Source organism: Hyaena hyaena, unplaced genomic scaffold (assembly GCF_003009895.1).
Source record: "Hyaena hyaena isolate Hyena2069 unplaced genomic scaffold, ASM300989v1 scaffold_70, whole genome shotgun sequence".
NCBI lineage: Eukaryota > Metazoa > Chordata > Mammalia > Carnivora > Hyaenidae > Hyaena > Hyaena hyaena.
In genome coordinates this window covers 870,255-887,855 of record NW_024080701.1, presented here as the reverse complement: position 1 = coordinate 887,855, position 17,601 = coordinate 870,255, and the positions used below count along the sequence as shown (strand labels likewise).

Genomic DNA, 17,601 nt, shown 5'->3' with positions numbered 1-17,601 from the left:
AAATAAAAAATATTTAAATAGGTCTTTTAAAAAATCAAATAGTAACTAAGTAAACTTGCCATGGGGGGGAGATTTTATTCAGATGCAAAAACAATGATTTACATGTATTAGTTTTAAAGAGTTAAAACAAGGTCCAAAAAGCTTACCGGTGCTGTGACTGCAGTCTTTCCAGTGGCTCAGCCTTCTGCTGAATCCCTTCCTGAAATATCTGGTCTGCTTTCTTAAAGTTTTCTCTAGCTTCATACTCTTCAGCCCATGAGATATAGAACTGAGCAAGTGAAACACCAATCCCCTGGTTGTGTAAATAACTGTACATATCCAAAGGCTCGTTGCATAAATGTCCCTGTAACAAATTAAAAGCATTAATAGTTAAACAATTTCTATTCATTTATTGAGTGTTTATTATGTGCTGAGGGCAGATGGGGTGCTGAACTATCACTGGAGTTCCTATATGCGGTTTCTGCATTGAAAAAATATATATCTACTCTAATACAATGTTAAAAGGACTATACTGGGAAGACCTAAAAAGTAGACAGAAGAGGTTAATTTGAAAGAAAAAGGGATGAGAAGACTTCAAGAAGGTATGACATTTGAGTGTGGCCCTGAAGGAGGAATAGACTTACACCTGGTAGAGAAGGGGAATGGAAGGGCATTGCAGACAGAGAAAATAGTATAAGCAAAGAAAGAGAAGACTAAAAGTTTGTGAGGATGCAGACAAGACAGGAGAAAAAGTAGTGATAGGTCTTAAATGTCAAGCTAATCGATTGTAAATTTACCTGATACCCAATGCATGTATGTTCAGGTGGGAGAGCTATAAGCAAAGGAATGATATGGTCAGATCTGCATTTTAGAGGGGATCTTTTAAGACCGACAATTCCAGTAGTAAGAAGGCGGGGGGGACAAGTCAATAAAAATCCCACATCGTTAACAATTTGATATATTTTCTTCAATCTTTTTTTCCCTTAAGGAAAAAAAAGGAACAAACACCATTTTACACAGCATAGAAGAATTTTATCATTTATAAAGTTTTAATCATAAGGACATTTTAATTCTAACAGTTTGTCATTCATTTTTCCATGCTGCTTACTCATTCTTATTTTTAGATGGATGAATAATGTTCCATCTAGTAATCTCCCATCATTTAACCATTCCCTATTTTTTTTGGATATGTAGCTTCTTTCTACTTTACTCAGCTATAAATAATTCTATAACAAATACCTTTTAATATTTTCTTTTAAGTCTATTTGAGAAACAGAGAGAGTGAGAGAGCACATGCAAGTGTGAGAGGGGCAAAGAGAGAGAGAGAGAGAGAGAGAGAGAGAGAGAGAGAGAGAGAGAGAATCCCAAGCAGGCTCCACATTGCCAACACAATTTGTTACTTTTTACCATAGTCCTACTTCTAGAAATTTATTTTAAGGGAGTAGTATAAAACATGAGAAGTTGTGTGCATGAAGATATTTGTTACAGGGGCACCCAGGTGGCTCAGTCAGTTAAACATCTGACTCTTAATTTTGGCTCAGGTCATAGTCTCGCATACCCACACACTACGAGACTGAGCAACCCCGGCACCCCTGTAACAAGTATCTTGATGCACACAACCTTTCATGATTTATATTACTCCCCTAAGATACGTTCTAGAAGTAGAACTATGTTAAAAAGGAACAAATTTCTTTCTGAAAGGTTTGTACCAATTTAAAATGCCAGTAGTTATTCTCAAATACTAATTTCACAGAAAATACCTATTTTTAAGTTGCTAACATCGTATAAAAATGGCATTTCAGTGTTCTAATTAGGAGTTCTTATATAACTAAGGAGGTTAACATTTTCTCCTGTTTATTTATATTTTCTCTCATCTCTACCTGTTCCTGACTGTCTGACCTAAGTTAAGTCCTCCTTATATATATTCTCTTCTACACAACTCAATACTTCCCTCTTTCTCTTTTGTGACAATTAAATTCTTTAACATCTGTCCTTCCCAATAAAGTAAGTTCCACAAAGGTACAAAACACTGCTATCCACTATATCCCCAGTTCCTAACCAGGGTCTGGTAGAAAAAGATTGAATAAATGAAATGCTCCACTTACTTCTTTGACAAAAACAATAATATTTTATAGTTTAATTTAGTAGTAATTCAGTAAATGGAGTTCTCTGCTTATTCCAATTAGTGATTTTTTCCCCATATGTGATGGCGATTCAAGCAAAGTTATAATTATGAATATGTTATCAGTATGAGATCCAGTCCTTGATATCTGTTACTACATAAATAAAGGTTAACATTGACTGCACTTGTTAATGGTTTTCTGAATAGCTCTGGTACAGCATAAAACAGCCAGTAAAGATGAGGTTATTCCAGAGTGCTGAATGAGATCATTTAAGAAATAACATAAATAAAAGGACCACATGGTTAGATTAATATATCCAAAAGTTAAAGAAATTTTTTTGGCAACCCCTAACAAGCCAACTAAAACAATTTTATACTTTTAACTAAAAATCCTGGATATTTTTTAAGAACAAATTTTTCCTTAGCTAGATTGTAGTAATTCCTTATAAAAATAACTCTCGGAATGGGGAAATTTTTCTGCAAAGCAAAAGAAAGAAGTAGAGTGAGGAACCCAACTGTTGCTCCTCTTGACCATAAGGGAAAAAAATAAAAACAGCAAAATAGTTTAATATGCTTGCTAACTATCTACTATGTTCCAATTATTGCTGATCATTTGAATATGAGGGCTGTCTACACCACCAGTACTTCTCAGACTGCTTGTGGTAAAGGGGCCAGTTTCGGTGTATGCATGTTTAAAGTTTCCATTTACATTGTTGACTGGTATTTTTAAAAATTACAATAAAAATAGAAGTCACTAGAAAAATGATGATGTGTTTGGATGTTGTGGCAATGTCAAATTTGTTAACCAAACCTCTAAATGCTTATTTGGAACTTTTATACTGATCTTGAACAGTCCACAGACTATAGTTCAGTAGCACTGGTCTAGACTATGCTTTTTATGTTATGGCAATGTCATGTCTCTTTGGTACCGGCACCAGGTTAGCATTTATGAACAGAAAAATTATTCCAATTGTTACTGTTAATAGCTCCAAGCAAATAGAATCATAGAATCCTAGGATTAAGAGTTACTTTAGAAGTTTATCCAGTCCAAACCATTAACAAATCACATATATGATTATATAGGTTAAGAATATTATATAGGGTAGAATGAAAAACAAAATCCATCAGCATGCTACCAGGGACCATAGAATCCATGCTAAAAAATCTGTTTAGCATTCTTTGGGTATCATCATTTGTCATAAATTCTTACCACTAATATTCCTAATTTCTCCAACTTGTCAATAACGATGCCAAGACATGTCAAATGCCCTCCGGAAACCAAGATACAGTATGCCTTCAGGATGTGCCTAATTTCCTTTACTAGTAATATGTGAAAGTTTTTTTCAAAATTTCTTTTTAATGTTTATTTTTGAGAGACAGACAGAGCGCAAGTGCAAAGGGGCTGAGAGAGGGAGAGGAAGACACAGAATCTGAAACAGGCTCAGGCTCTGAGCTGTCGGCACAGAGCCCGATGCTGACTTGAATTCGGGAATGGCAAGATCATGACCTAAGCTGAAGTCGGACCCTTAATCAACTGAGCCACCCAGGTGTCCCTGAAGGGTTTTTTTTTTTTTTTATGTTTGTTTATTTTTGAGAGAGAGAGGAAGAGAAAGAGCACAAGCGGGGGAGGCTTAGCCAACTGAACCACCTAGGAGCCCCTATTTGAAGTTTAAGATAAGCTCTCAAGAGATCTGTTTTAGCCAGAAATTTTATCAATTTCAACTGTCAATATTTTATCATTTTACAATGGTTGTAAATATTCTATTATTTAGAATTATTTAATCTGTTACAGAATTATGTTTTTATAGTTTATTATTATTACTTTTTGGAGAGAGAACGCACAAGTAGGAGATAAGGAGAGAGAGAGAGAGAGAGACTTAAGGAGACTTCATACTCAGCACCAAGCCTGACGTAGAGCTCATTACCAAAACCCTAGGATCATAACCTGAGCTAAAAATCAAGTAGACGCTCAAGTGACTGAGCCACCCAGGCATCCCTACTTTTTACTTTTATTTATTTTTAAGTTTACTTATTTATTTTGAGGTAGCATGAGCGTGAGAAGGAGAGGGGCCAAGAGAAAGAGAGAGAAGTCAAGCAGACCCCATGCTGTCAGCGCAGAGCCCCATGTGAAGCTCAAACTCATGTACCACAAGATCATGACATGAGGTGAAATCAAGAGTCAGATGCTCAACTGACTGAGCCACCTAGGTGCACCCTATTTTTAATTTTTAATAATTTATTTTTATAAGTATCTAATTATCCATTATCTAGTTATCTATTATCTAACATTCGAATCTAAATATTTATCACTTTCTCTAATCTTTTTTAGAACAAAAACAATGAAATAAATATCTAAGAAACTCTCATTATTTTATTTAGAGATGTTTCCATAAAAAAATTCTCAATAAAAGAACTACATGTCAAATGAGACAGCACAAAGTGGTCAGGCAGATATTTTAAATATATTTAAATATATTTTAAATATAAATAACAATATATTACCTAAAAACACAATTAACTTTTTATGGTAATGATTCTCAAAAAGGGAACAAAGGACTACAGAATCACCTACAAAAATTTGTTCCCAAACAATCACACTACTGCCATGCATTGGCTCCTACACACCCTCCCTTTGTACTGTTGCATGGCCCAATTATGTTTGAAATAAATAAATGATCCACTCCCAGGAGGAGACATACAGGCCTTTATGATCACTTTTAAAGGGGTAAAAAAAACTCTTACATTAAAATCTATTTTTAAATAGGACCAATTTAACAAATATTGAGTATTTATTAAATGTTTCATATTTATTAAATGGCTCAAGTGCTGCCATTTTCTGGTGTGTACCAGAGAGCTCTAAAGAAAAATCTCTTGGTTTAGGATTTTATTTTTTTAATGTTTATTCATTTTTGAGAGACAGAGAGAGACAGAGTACGAATTAGGCAGAGAGAGAGGGAGACAAAGAATCTGAAGCAGGCTCCAGGCTCTGAGCTGTCAGCACAGAGCCTGATGTGGGGCTCGAACCAACGGGCCGCAAGATTATGACCTGAGATGAAGTGGCCACTTAACCGGCTAAGCCACGTAGGCACCCCTCTTGGTTTAATATTTTGAACTCAGATGGCACTTGAGAAAGACTTACCAATTTAAGCCAGAGACTAAGAAATCGAGGATCATTATAGTATCGTTTTTCTCCTTGTAGTGCTTCAACAGCTCTTTCTAATAATGTTGACATATTACTCTCTTTCCCTCCCTGAGGGTAGTTCTGTTCTGTCCAGTTAATATACCTGAATGAAAAGGAAAAGAATAATTTTAAAGTTCAATGTGTACTTTTGCTCTTGCACCAAGACCCATTCTTGACTTTCTTAGGCAGAAATATCTAATATATTGGAAGTGTGTTTATTTAGAGGTCCTTAATGACATATCCTAAGCCTCGATCCCTCAAGCTTTTCCAAATATTGCTAACATATACCTCTGGGAAATAAAGAGGATGGGGATACAAGGGTGTAGCTCTCAGCTGCATGCCACAAAGTTGAAACTTCTTTAGTCGTGAACACCTCAAGAAGAAACACTATGATTATTCTGTCTTTCCATGTCCCCAAGACACCCCTTTGTACTCTGACATACTTCTGTACACCCTAATTTGAGAAATATGGTCATATGGACTCATTTGTTAAGTTTCTATTGCCCTTGTTAAATAAAAAAGACTCACCTATCCCAAACATCCAGAGGATCATTTCCAGAGTAAAATCGAATTTCAGATTCAAATGCCCTGAAATTTAAACAGAAAATGTTAGCAGAAGCAGTAGCGATAACAGTCAAATAAATACATTTCACCCCTCCATTTTTATTAATTTTTTAAGTGTTTAATATCAAGTCAAATAACTGCACTGGAGTTTGAGGGTTTGTTAAACAAAGAAAAATAGGAATCATCAAGATTCTGCCAGATAACATAACAGGACGGACAAAACATGTAGAAATTAGACAAATTCTAAGACAACATATCGAAAACAGAGTTACATGGCTCTGGAACAAGACTCCCCAGGTTCAAATGCAGCTCTGCTAATCACTAGCAGAGACACTAAACGAGCTGTTTAAATTCCATTTTCAGTCTCCTCATCTGTAAAATGGGGATAATAATACAAAAATCCCCCCTTTATATGTAGGGTGATACTTTCCAAGATGGGGGCCTGAAATCCAGGATACTTCCAAAACCTAGATATACTTTGTTTCATTTCTGTACATACATACCTATGATAAAGTTCAAGTTATAAATTAGGCATAGTAAGGGATTAACAACAATAACGAAATAGAACAATTATAACAATATACTATAATAAGAGTTATGTGAATGTGGTCTCTCTCTCAAAATATCTTATTGTTCTATGCTCGTCTTTCATCTTCTCCTTGTGAGGATGGGAGATGATAAAATGCCGACATCAGGGGATGAAGTGAGGGGAATGATGTAGGTGCCGTAATGGAGCATTAGACTACTACTGACCTGACAATATGTCAGAGGGAGGATCATGTGATTGGGGACCGCAGCTGACAGTGGGTGAGTGAAACTGAGGAAAGTGAAACCACAGACATAGCGGGACTACCGCAGCATCTCTCTTATCAGGTTGATTACTCTTAGTATAAAGTGCTTAAGCATAATATATACTCAATAAGTGAGAGTTATTATTTTATATGTATATAATAGTATTGAAGTAAACACACACACACACACACACACACACAGAAATACATAGAAATAAGAATTTTAAAGTAAAATTCCATGGGTAACATTAGTCACAGAAGAATAATATCAATACATACTTTGGGGAGTGCTTCAAAAAAAAAGTGTAAAATTCTACTTTGTAAAGAGCTGGGAAAGGCAGGGCTAAGATTAAGTTAAGATTCACCAGTTAGAACAAAGGGAAGTACTAGGTAATAAACCACAATTTAGATAAATGTTTCATCAATAAAAGCTGTATAAAGGGTTGTGCTAGAATTATCAAATAGTTCCTAACACAAGGGAATTTATACTCCAATGAGAAAGACACAGTATAGGGGCGCCTGGGTGGCTCAGTTGGTTGAGCATCCGACCTTGGCTCAGGTCATGATCTCATGGTTTGTGGGTCCACGTCGGGCTTTGTGCTGACAGCGTGGAACCTGCTTCAGATTCTCTGTCTCCCTCTCTCTCTCTGCCTCTCCTTCTCTCTCTCAAAAATAAACAAACATTAAAAAAAGAAAAAAAGACAAATTATACTAATGAAAAATTAACCTACAGTACAAAGCAGTATATTACAGTTGCCAAGAATGGATAGTAAAGCCTTTGAGAAGCAAAAGGAGGTATCACAGAAGCAGCCTCAGAAGGTGGGACTCTGAAGGAACCATAAAATTTCAAAGAAAAATGGAATTTTCCAAGATTTGCAAGAAATCAGTATTGAATAAAGTTGTAAAAGTGGGAGGGGCGCCTGGGTGGCTTAGTTGGTTAAGCGTCCGACTTTCGCTCAGGTCATGATCTTGCGGTTCGTGGGTTCGAGCCCCGCGTCGGGCTCTGTGCTGACTGCCAGCTCTGAGCCTGGAGCCTTTTTCTGTCTGTGACTCCCTCTCTCTCTGACCCTCCCCTGCTCACGCTGTCTCTCTCTCTCTCTCCTAGAAATAAATAAAACATTAAAAAAAAAAAAATTTAAAAAAAAAAAGTTGTAAAAGTGGGAGAGTTTATCCAGAGGAAATTGAGCTATAAGATACAGTTAGTACTGGGAATAAGTGGCGATATCTAGAGAAGTTAAGAAGGACATGCTTTAAATGTAAATTTAAAGACTTTGAGCGCCTGGCTGGCTCAGCTGGAAGAGCATGCAACTCTGTATCTCACGGTTGTGAGTTCAAGCCCCATGTTAGGTATAAAGATTATCTTAAAAAAAATTAAAGACTTTGGGTTCCATGTGCTCAACCTACTGTTGGCTCTTTAACTGGAGAATATCTTGAATATGACAAGTAAAGATTTCAAAAAGATCAATTAAGTAACATTTTAGGAACAAAAGTATTTATATAAGGACCTACAATTATGAAGCTAATATGGTGATTTAAGTATGACATAGTGAAGGAATTACCTGCAGAAATGGTAAAAAAATAAAATCTAAGACACTACTGATAAAAATCAGCAAGCCTCCAAATTTACCTATAGATGCAATGCAATCCAACCAAAATCTCACAAGGATCTTTTCATCAAACTGACAAGATTTTAAAATTTGTTTGGAAAAGGAAAGGACCAAAAATAGTCAAAACAAATTTAATAAGGAACAGCAAAAGTTGAAGAACTCACTCTACCCTAAGTCAAGATTTACTATATAAAATCAAGACAACATGTAATTGGTGAAAGGACAAGCAATTAGATCAATGGATGATAAGAGTCCAGAAATATCCGCACACATACAGTCAAATGATTTCTTTTTCGCAAAGGCCCCAAAGCAATTTGGAGTGGGGAGAAAAAAAATCCCTTCAACAAATGGAGGCAGGACAATTAGAAATCCATACGGGGGTGGGGAAAGAACTTACTCCAGCCTTACAGTATACACAAGGATGAATTTCAAGTGAAACGTAAAACGTGAAACAATAAAGCTACTCGAAGAAAACACAGGAGAATATCTTTACAACTTTGGATCTTTGTAAAGATCTAAAGACACAAAAAAGCATTAACCATAAAAGAAAAACAGTATTCATTACACTCCATCAAAATGAAAAATGTCTGCTTATCAAAAAAAAAAAAAAAAAACACCAAGAAAACAGGCAACCATGAACTGCAAGAACACGTTTGTGACACATTATGTGATAAGGGTCTTGTACACAGACTACAGAAAGGTCTCCTGCAATCCAATTTTAAAACTNAATGTCTGCTTATAAAAAAAAAAAAAAAAACACCAAGAAAACAGGCAACCATGAACTGCAAGAAAACGTTTGTGACACATTATGTGATAAAGGTCTTGTACACAGACTACAGAAAGGTCTCCTGCAATCCAATTTTAAAACTGGGCAGAATGTCTCAACAAATACACCACAAAAGAAGAGATTTAAAAGACCAAGAACCGGGGTGCCTGGGTGGTTGAATGTCAGACTCTTGATTTCTATTCAGGTCAGGATCCCAGGGCTGTGGGTTCAAGCTCCCGTGTCAGGTTCCACAATGAGCATGGAGTCTGCTTGAGTCTCTTAGTCTCCCTCTCTCTCTCTCTCTCCCCTTCTGCCTCTCTCCCTCACTCATGAATGCACTCTCTAGAAAGAAAAGAAAAAAACAGTAAAATCTATGATCTATGAATTTTAAAAAAGGCCAATAACCAGGAGAAAAAGTGCTCATCATCGTTAGTCATCAGGGAAATAACAAGTAAAACCACAATGAGATATTACATACCCACCAAAATAGATAAAATGAAAAAGCTTGGCACCATCAAATACTGAAGTAGATTTGGAGAAGGCAAGCTCTCAGACATAGCTGACATAAGTGTAAAATGTTATAATCTCTTTGGAAAACTGCCAGTCTCTTAAAAAGTTAAATATAGATTTTTTTTTAAGTTTATTTTTGAGAGCGAGAGTGTGAGCATGTGGGGGAGAGAGAGGGGAGGGAGGGAGAGAGAGAGAATTCCAAGCAGGGTACACACTGTCAGCGTGGATCCTTATTAGGGGCTCGAACCCACAAACCACAAGATCATGATCTAAGCCAAAGTCTGATGCTTAACCAACTGAGCAACCCAGGCACCCATACATTTATATGACCCATCAGTTCTATTCTTTTTTTTTTTTTTATGTTTATTTTTGAGAGAGAGACAGTGCACACAGGGGAGGGGCAGAGAGAGAGGGGGACAGAGGATCCAAAGTTGGCTCTGTGCTCACAGCAGCAAGCCCAGTGAGGGGCTTAAACTCACAACTGCAAGATCATGACCTGAGCCAAAGTGGGATGCTTAAAAGACTGAGCCACCCAGGTGACCCCCAACAGTTCTAAGAGAAGTGAAAATCTATGTCCACAAAAACCCTTGTACAAGAATGTCCACAGTAGCTTTATTCGTGAAGCACAAAACTGTAAAGAATCAAATGTCCATCAATTAATAAATGCATAAACAAATGAAATACTACTCAGTAATAAAAAGGAACAATCTACTGATAATGCAACATGGAAAAGCCTCATAAAACATATGCTGAGTGAAAGAAACACATGACTTCGTTTATATAAGTGTCTAAAATAAGCAGAAGTAATCAAGATGATAGAAATCTGATCACTGCTTGCTTCACTGAGGGAGGGGAAGAACACTGGGAACGGGCATGAGAGAACTTTCGGAGGTAATAAAAATGTTCTGTGGCTTGAAGTGAATGTCAAAATGGATTAAATGGTACACTTAAAAATCTGAGCACTTCACAGCATGTAAATTATACTTTCAGAAGAAAAAAAAGTGCCCAGACCTTAGTAACTAACTAAATACAATTTGGATGAGAGGGCAGAGTAAGATCATTCAAGTGAGTTTTGGTTCCATTAACCAAAATGGAGTAGAAAATGGAAGATCATTTATGAGAAGTGATTCAGTATTTAATACATTAGTGATTATACAAGTAGATAAAAAGATGTTTACAAGGCAAATAAGAGATGTAAATAGTGATTAAGCAATCCCAGAATATGTGACTATATAAGGACACACAGGGCAATGAACAAAAGACTTAGGTAAAATACAGTAGGAATCCAATAAGAAAAAAGTAAGATTAGAGAAGTGGAAACACTAGAACAATATCACAGAAACCAGGAAGAAGAGTTAACAATAGAACATCACATCTTTTTTTTTTTTTTAATGTATGTTTATTTTTGAGAGAGACAGAGCGTGAGCAGGTGAGGGGCAGAGGGAGGGAGACACAGAATTTGAAGCAAGCTGCAGGCTCCGAGCCATCAGCACAGAGCAGAACACGGGGCTGGAACCCACATACCATGGGATCATGACCTGAGCGAAGTCAGGCACTTAACCAACTGAACCACCCAGGTGCCCTAGAACATCACAATCTTTTGATACTTTTAAAGATCCAATGAGATGAATGAGGACATTCATTACATTATAACCCCAAATTATGACAATTTGCCTATGACGGTGAAATCTGTCAGAGAGTCAACGTAAGAACTGACATTTTAGTTCCGTTTTTTTGAAAAAAGCATATTTATCAAAACACGTATTAGTCAAAGGAAAGCAAGTTCTATAGGTCCATTTGAATTATGTAGTACAGTTGATCCTTGAACCACATGTATTTGAACTATGTGGGTTTATTTATATGGGGATATTTTCCATGTAAATAGTGCATAGTCCTGTAAATATATTTTTCTTTTGATTTTAACATTTTCTTTTCTCTAGCTTACTTTACTGTAATACAGTATATAATACATATACAAAATATGTATTAACTCTTTATGTTATTTATCGGGAAGGCTTCCAGTCAACAGCACGCTTTTATTTTTTCTTTAAGTTTACGTATTTATTTTCGGGGTTGGGGGAAAAGAAGAGAACGAGAGAGGATGAGAGAGAGAGAGGACGAGAGAGAGAGAGAGAGAGAGAGAGAGAGAGAGAGAAACCCAAGCAGGCTCTGTGCTATCAGTGAGGAGCCTGATGAGGGGCTTAATCCCATTGATGGTGAGTCAGATCATGACCTGAGCCAAAACCAAGAGTCAGACGCTTAACCAACTGAGCCACCCAGGTGCCCCAAGATGTATTTTTTTTGAAAAGTTTATTTATTTATTTTGAGAGAGAGTGAGAACAGGGGAGAGACAGAATGAGAGGGAGAGAGAGAATCCCAAGCAGGCTCCATACTGTCAGTGCAGAGCCCATTGCAGGGCTAAATCTCACAAACCTTGAGATCATGACCTGAGCTAAAACCAAGAGTCAGAAGCTCAACCAACTGAGCCACCCGGGCGCCCCAAGATGTATTTCTATTGCTGCAAGAGTTTGGCTGCTCCATAACCTAATGAGATGAAATCCTACAGCTCTTATTCTTAGTCACACTCAGGGAGATCTTTAGGTAGTTGTTTTGTGATGAAAAAGCAGGTGGAGAACAGATTCTCACACTATCAACTCTGAAAAGTACTTCTTAGGCCAATCCACATGGATCCACACCTACATGACTAACCACAGTTGGGGAGGAAACCTGACAGGTTGACCCCAAACCATTCTACACACCGTTTCTGTTGCTGAAGAGTAGTGTTACAGGCACATTCTTGCTGCGCCAATGCTCCCTGAAGTGTAGACATGATCCGCCCCTGCCTTAAGGGTTGGACATTTTCTTTACTCAGCTCCCACTCATCTCCTTCCAATGATATGGCTTCACTGTGAAGAGAGAAACAAATGTAAAGTTCATACTAATATTACATTATTATATCACTAGATTATTACAAATGCTTTCAGATAAGTGATTATTCATGATCTTTGGACTGAATATGGTGGGCTGGCACAGAAGTAGTGTTCTTATACATCTAAGCTTCTAAGCCTTTCTGTGACCTGGTTTCCAAGTTTATGGCTGTAATACTGCCTTATGGAAGAGAGAGCATGACCAGGATACTATGGACAGTTATAAGAGTAAAGTTTAAGGCAGGAAGAAAAGAAGGGGAAAAACTTATAAATTTGGCAAGGTAGACAAAAAACAGTTCTATGCCTACCACTAATGTATCATCTCATTTAAAGTTAGTAAATAGAGGTGACTGGGTGGCTCAGTCGGTTAAGCGTCCGACTTGGGCTCAGGTCATGATCTCGCGGTTCGTGGGTTTGAGCCCCAAATCAGGCTCTGTGCTGAATGTTTGCTCAGAGCCTGGAGCCTGCTTCAGATTCTGTGTCTTCTTCTCTCTCAGCCTCTCCTCCACTCGTACTCTGTCTCTCAAAAATAAATGTAAAAAAAATTTTTTTTTCCCAAAAAAAATATAAAGTTAGCAAATAGTTTGTTGGGCTAATATCCCATGTTTCTTTCAACTGATTAATGAAAACTGAAACTGGAATGAATATATATCTCCCGGAACAGGAGACAAAGATAGAATTTAGTGATCACAACTGGTCCCCACCCCTCCAATTCTATTAAGCCTATTGATGGCGAAATTCCCACAAGTTTTTTGGAGGCAATCACCATATGGGGTGTGTGCTCAGAACTTCAGAGCTCTGCACTTCTCAGATAGAAGTCTACTTCTGGCTGTGAGACATCATCTCTGAGTTTAAAACAGTGAAACAGATATAGGCACTCATCTTCAAAAGAAAGTGAAAGTTATGTGTGACCTCAGTCTAGATGAGAACTGAACAAAGTAAACTGTGAGTGATTAATGATTAAAGTTGTAACTATTCACAACTTTTTAACTATATTATGTGAATCCTATAAATGTAAGGGCTGTGCCATTTTGTTTGTTTATTATTGTTTTGTTTTGTTTTTTGAAAACGAGAAAGAGTGCAAGAAGGGGAGGGGCAGAGAGAGGGAGACAGAGGATCTGAAACAGGCTCTGTGCTGACAACAGAGAGCCAGATGTGGGGCTCGAACTCATGAACCGAGAGATGATGACTTGAGCTGAGGTTGGACCCTTAACAAACTGAGCCACCCAAGTGACCCAGTGTGTCATTTAGTTTTATATCCCCATGGCCTAATATAGGATCTGACACTAGTAAGCGCTGAATAAATGTTTGCTGAGTTCCTCTGAATTTCTTCTCTTCATCTTGAAACAGCAATTAAACTATCTCAACTAATTGTCCCAAACTGAGCTGGGACTGCTCCTCTCCTTTCCTGCTCTTCCTGACCTGCTCCTCCCACAGTTTTCCTTCATCTCAAGTAGCAATTCCATTTTTCCAGTTACTCAAGCCAAAAATCTCAGTGCCCACCTTGACACCCTTCTTACTACCACCCTACCTCCAGTCAGCCTGCAATTCCTGTTGGCTCTACCTTCAAAACAGATCCAGGAAGCAACCTCTCATCTCCACTGTTTCTAGTCTGGCTCAAGTTACCATCTTCCCTTGCCTGGATTATTTCAATAACCTCTTCACTGGTGTCCCTGCTTCCATCCTTTCCTGCCTCAAGTCTTTTCAACAAGGCAGCCCATGATCCTATTTAAATCCATATCAGATCCTGACTTTCCTCTGCTCAAAACCTTCCACTGACTTTCAAACCCGAGTAAAAGCCAAGTCCTTAGAATGCCTGCATCCTCCCCTTCACCTTATCCTTCATATCCTTTACTCTCCTGGCTTACTTGGCTCCAGCCATACTTGCCAGATGCGGCTCCCTCCCCCCAGCCCTCACCCCCCAATTCTCTGTACTTCCTCCCAGATACATGCATCACTAGCTCTTGAGTTCCCTTCAAGTCCTGACCCAAATGACACTTTCTTAGTGAGGTCCCCTGTTCAAAAGTATCTAAAATGGAACCAACCCCCTACTCTCCACCATTTTAATTCTTTTAGAACTGACCATCTATCTACCATCCAGTTTACTGATCTTCGTTATTGTCTGTTGCTACCACCCCAGAACTTAAATTTCAAATGGGCAGGAGTTTTTGTGTCTTTCGTTCATTTGCCATACTAGAGCTTAGTCGGTGCTCGATAAATATTTGTTGCATGAGTTAAAGAGGTCTCCGTATGGCATTTGTCTAAGCACTGTGGACCCCATAATGAAAAGGCATATAGAATTCCAACCTCGAAGAGCTGATATTTATATAAGGAAAAGCAACAAGCACGCAGAGAAAGGTGTTTTAGATTTCTGACTACGCCACGGACACGGAAGCACCTACCACTTGTTGGGCACTTATTTGGAGGCAGTTAGTTTGCAAACACGTTGAATTCATCAGCACTTTCCGTATTAAGATGCGCCCAAGGTCAAAGAGCTAGCAAATGGCTGGGCTGAGAGACACAGACCACACTACAAATTCCAAGTTCCTTGTACTAATGGGGTCGCACAGCCACCTTTGCTTTGAAGCTGGACGCAGGAGAGTTCTCACGTGCCCTCACCCATACTGAGGTCAGCGTTTCACCTCCACCCCTTGCGTCCGACTCCAGCAGGAAGGAGGCTCCTGTCTGGCCCACTCTTCTCCCGACCGTGTTCCCCTGGACCGCTCTTAAATCGAGAGCCTCTGTCACCGACTAGGCACCCTCGGGTCTCGCAGGCCCAGCTCCCGGCAGTTCCTGTCTCGCGGACCTACCTCAAAGCACCCCCTTCCTTCTTCATCGCCGCCATCCTGCATTCCCGGTTCAGGCTCTCGTTCTGCCGCAAATCTTCCCTCAGGGACGCAGACCGCCTGGGCTTCTTCCTTCTGAAACCTGTCCTTAGAGATAACGAAGAGATAAGAAGGACAAAAGCTAGCAACTTGACTCCTTCGCAAAGCAGCCACCTGAAACCCTACAAGTTTCAAATTTAACGGTCCCGCGCGGGCGACGTGAACACGCCCCTCCGTCCCTTCGTACTCGCGTCTTTTCTCCCAAGGAATTCTGGGGCTTGTAGTTTATCCCGGGTTTAGCCCACGCAGTCGCTATGCATAATGGGAGTTGTAGTTTCCGGACAATCTGTGGCCGGTCAGTCTGCGCAGGTTGAGGCGGTATGTGTTCTCTGCGAGTACTTTATTTTTTTCTTAATTGTTTAAAATATTTTTTTATTTATTTCTAGGAGAGAGAGAGCGTGAGCAGGGGAGGGTCAGAGAGAGAGGGAGTCACAGACTCTGAAACAGGCTCCAGGCTCTGAGCTGGCAGTCAGCACAGAGCCCGACGCGGGGCTCGAACCCACGAACCGCGAGATCATGACCTAAGCGAAAGTCGGACGCTTAACCGACTAAGCCACCCAGGCGCCCCTCTGTGCGAGTACTTTAAAGCCAGTCTCTGAACCGAGCGAGGGACACTTTAAGCACCAGAATTTCTTTGATGTTTTGAGCAGAGAGATATCTTTGAGTGCTTGTAATTGGCTGGACTCTTCTTGGGTGGCTGGCCAGGCTGTGATCACTCCTCGCTGTCTGACTCAAGTTGTTCACAGGTCCACAGCTTAGGGCGCTCTGACCCAGCTGTTGCCTGCCTCACCTTTGAGTTCAGAAAAGCTGGATTCTAATTATGTAAAAATCGTGCCAAGTGTGTAGCCTTAGGCAAAATCACATACACTCTCTGATCTTCAAATTTCCTCATCTATAATGTGATGCATTGCCTTTCTCTACTGCACGGTCCACAGGCTGAAAATGCAGCTATCTATGCTTTGGCTGCCAAGGTTTGGCCTCTTTTCCCCTTCAGGACACCAGCCTCCGCTGGCTTTGGACTCAGTCCCAGTTCCAGTTTCCTAAGGAAGAAAATATGGCGGGCTCAGTTGTGGCCAGGGGAGCGATTCTTTGAACAAACCCAGGTACAGAGCAGTTCTCTTCCTGTGAACTTGGGGGTGGTGAGAGGTGGCCCTTCCTAGAGTAGGGAGCTGGGAGTAGTGTTCACTACTCCTTGCCTTTTGGTTCTCAGGTTTCTCCAACATTTTTTTTAAGAATTTATTTTTAAGTAATCTTTGCACCTAACGTGGGGCTTGAACTTAAACCCCTGATATCAAGAGTCAGCAGCCGTTACCACCTGAGCCAGCTGGTTGCTCTTCCACCATTTTTTCATGCTATGTAAGCTCTTCTTTCTTCTGCACCATCAGGACCACCATCAGGACTCTTGATTGCATTGGAATGGAAATCCAACTGAAACGGACTTACTAAGAAAAAGGGGGTTATTGGCTCATATATAAAAGACTTCAGATGACACTTAATCCGGGACTCATGTAGTGTCATCAGGCCTAGGACCCTCTCCATTTCTCACCTCTGCTCTTCTTTATATTAGTTTATTATCATTCTCCACTGAGTAACAGCTCTAGGACTTCGTCCTTCCAGGTTCAAGTTCAGACTCAGAAGTCGCTCTCTTTAACCACTTGCCCCCAGTCTCTGGAACGAGCAGATTCAGGGCTCTAATTGTTCAGGCCCAAATCATGTGTTTCATCTTGGGAGAAGAGAGGGGAAGGGGTGGTTCCCCACAGGAAATTTTGGTTTCTCTTTACTTCTAAGTCCTCTAGATCCAGGAAGACTTCCTGGATTCTGGAAGAGGTGATATATGGGGTTATCTCTCTGGCTCATTTTACTCTCACCTCATACCAGTAATGACCTAATCCCTCATTTCCTTTCCCCAGGGTGTCCTGTTCACATCTACAACTCCTTATTTTCTGTTGCTTCCTATAAACCATCTTGGAAGTGTAGCATTCACTCTTTTGATCTCAGTTTTGCTTGTAGCCCCACAAACTTTGGGACAACATGGAACACATTCAAGCTAAACTCTGTTTCACCAGAGAAGAAGGGAGATAGGTTTCTTAAAAAGGTATGACGGGGTGCCTGGGTGGCTCGGTCGGTTAAGCATCCGACTCTTGGTTTCCACTCAGGTCATGATCTCGTGGTTTGTGGGTTCGAGTGCCAAATCAGACTCTGTGCTGACAGCTTGGAGCCTGGAGCCTGCTTCAGATCCTGTGTTTTCCTCTCTCTTTGCCACTCCCTC

General features: G+C 39.6%; 1 protein-coding gene across 1 annotated transcript in view; it reads right to left on the bottom strand.

Moving 5' to 3' along the window:
* The window catches only part of BUB1B (BUB1 mitotic checkpoint serine/threonine kinase B), a 50,668-nt gene extending 35,218 nt beyond the window's left edge, over positions 1 to 15,450 (bottom strand). Inside the window, exons 1-5 of the mRNA XM_039232922.1 lie at positions 15,258 to 15,450; positions 12,280 to 12,426; positions 5,811 to 5,870; positions 5,241 to 5,385; positions 147 to 343 (exon numbers count right to left, since the gene is read on the bottom strand). Coding sequence (XP_039088853.1) covers positions 147 to 343; positions 5,241 to 5,385; positions 5,811 to 5,870; positions 12,280 to 12,426; positions 15,258 to 15,292 — 584 coding nt within the window. The 5' untranslated portion in view covers positions 15,293 to 15,450. The remainder of the gene's footprint in view (positions 1 to 146; positions 344 to 5,240; positions 5,386 to 5,810; positions 5,871 to 12,279; positions 12,427 to 15,257) is intronic.
* Positions 15,451 to 17,601: the final 2,151 nt, after the last annotated feature.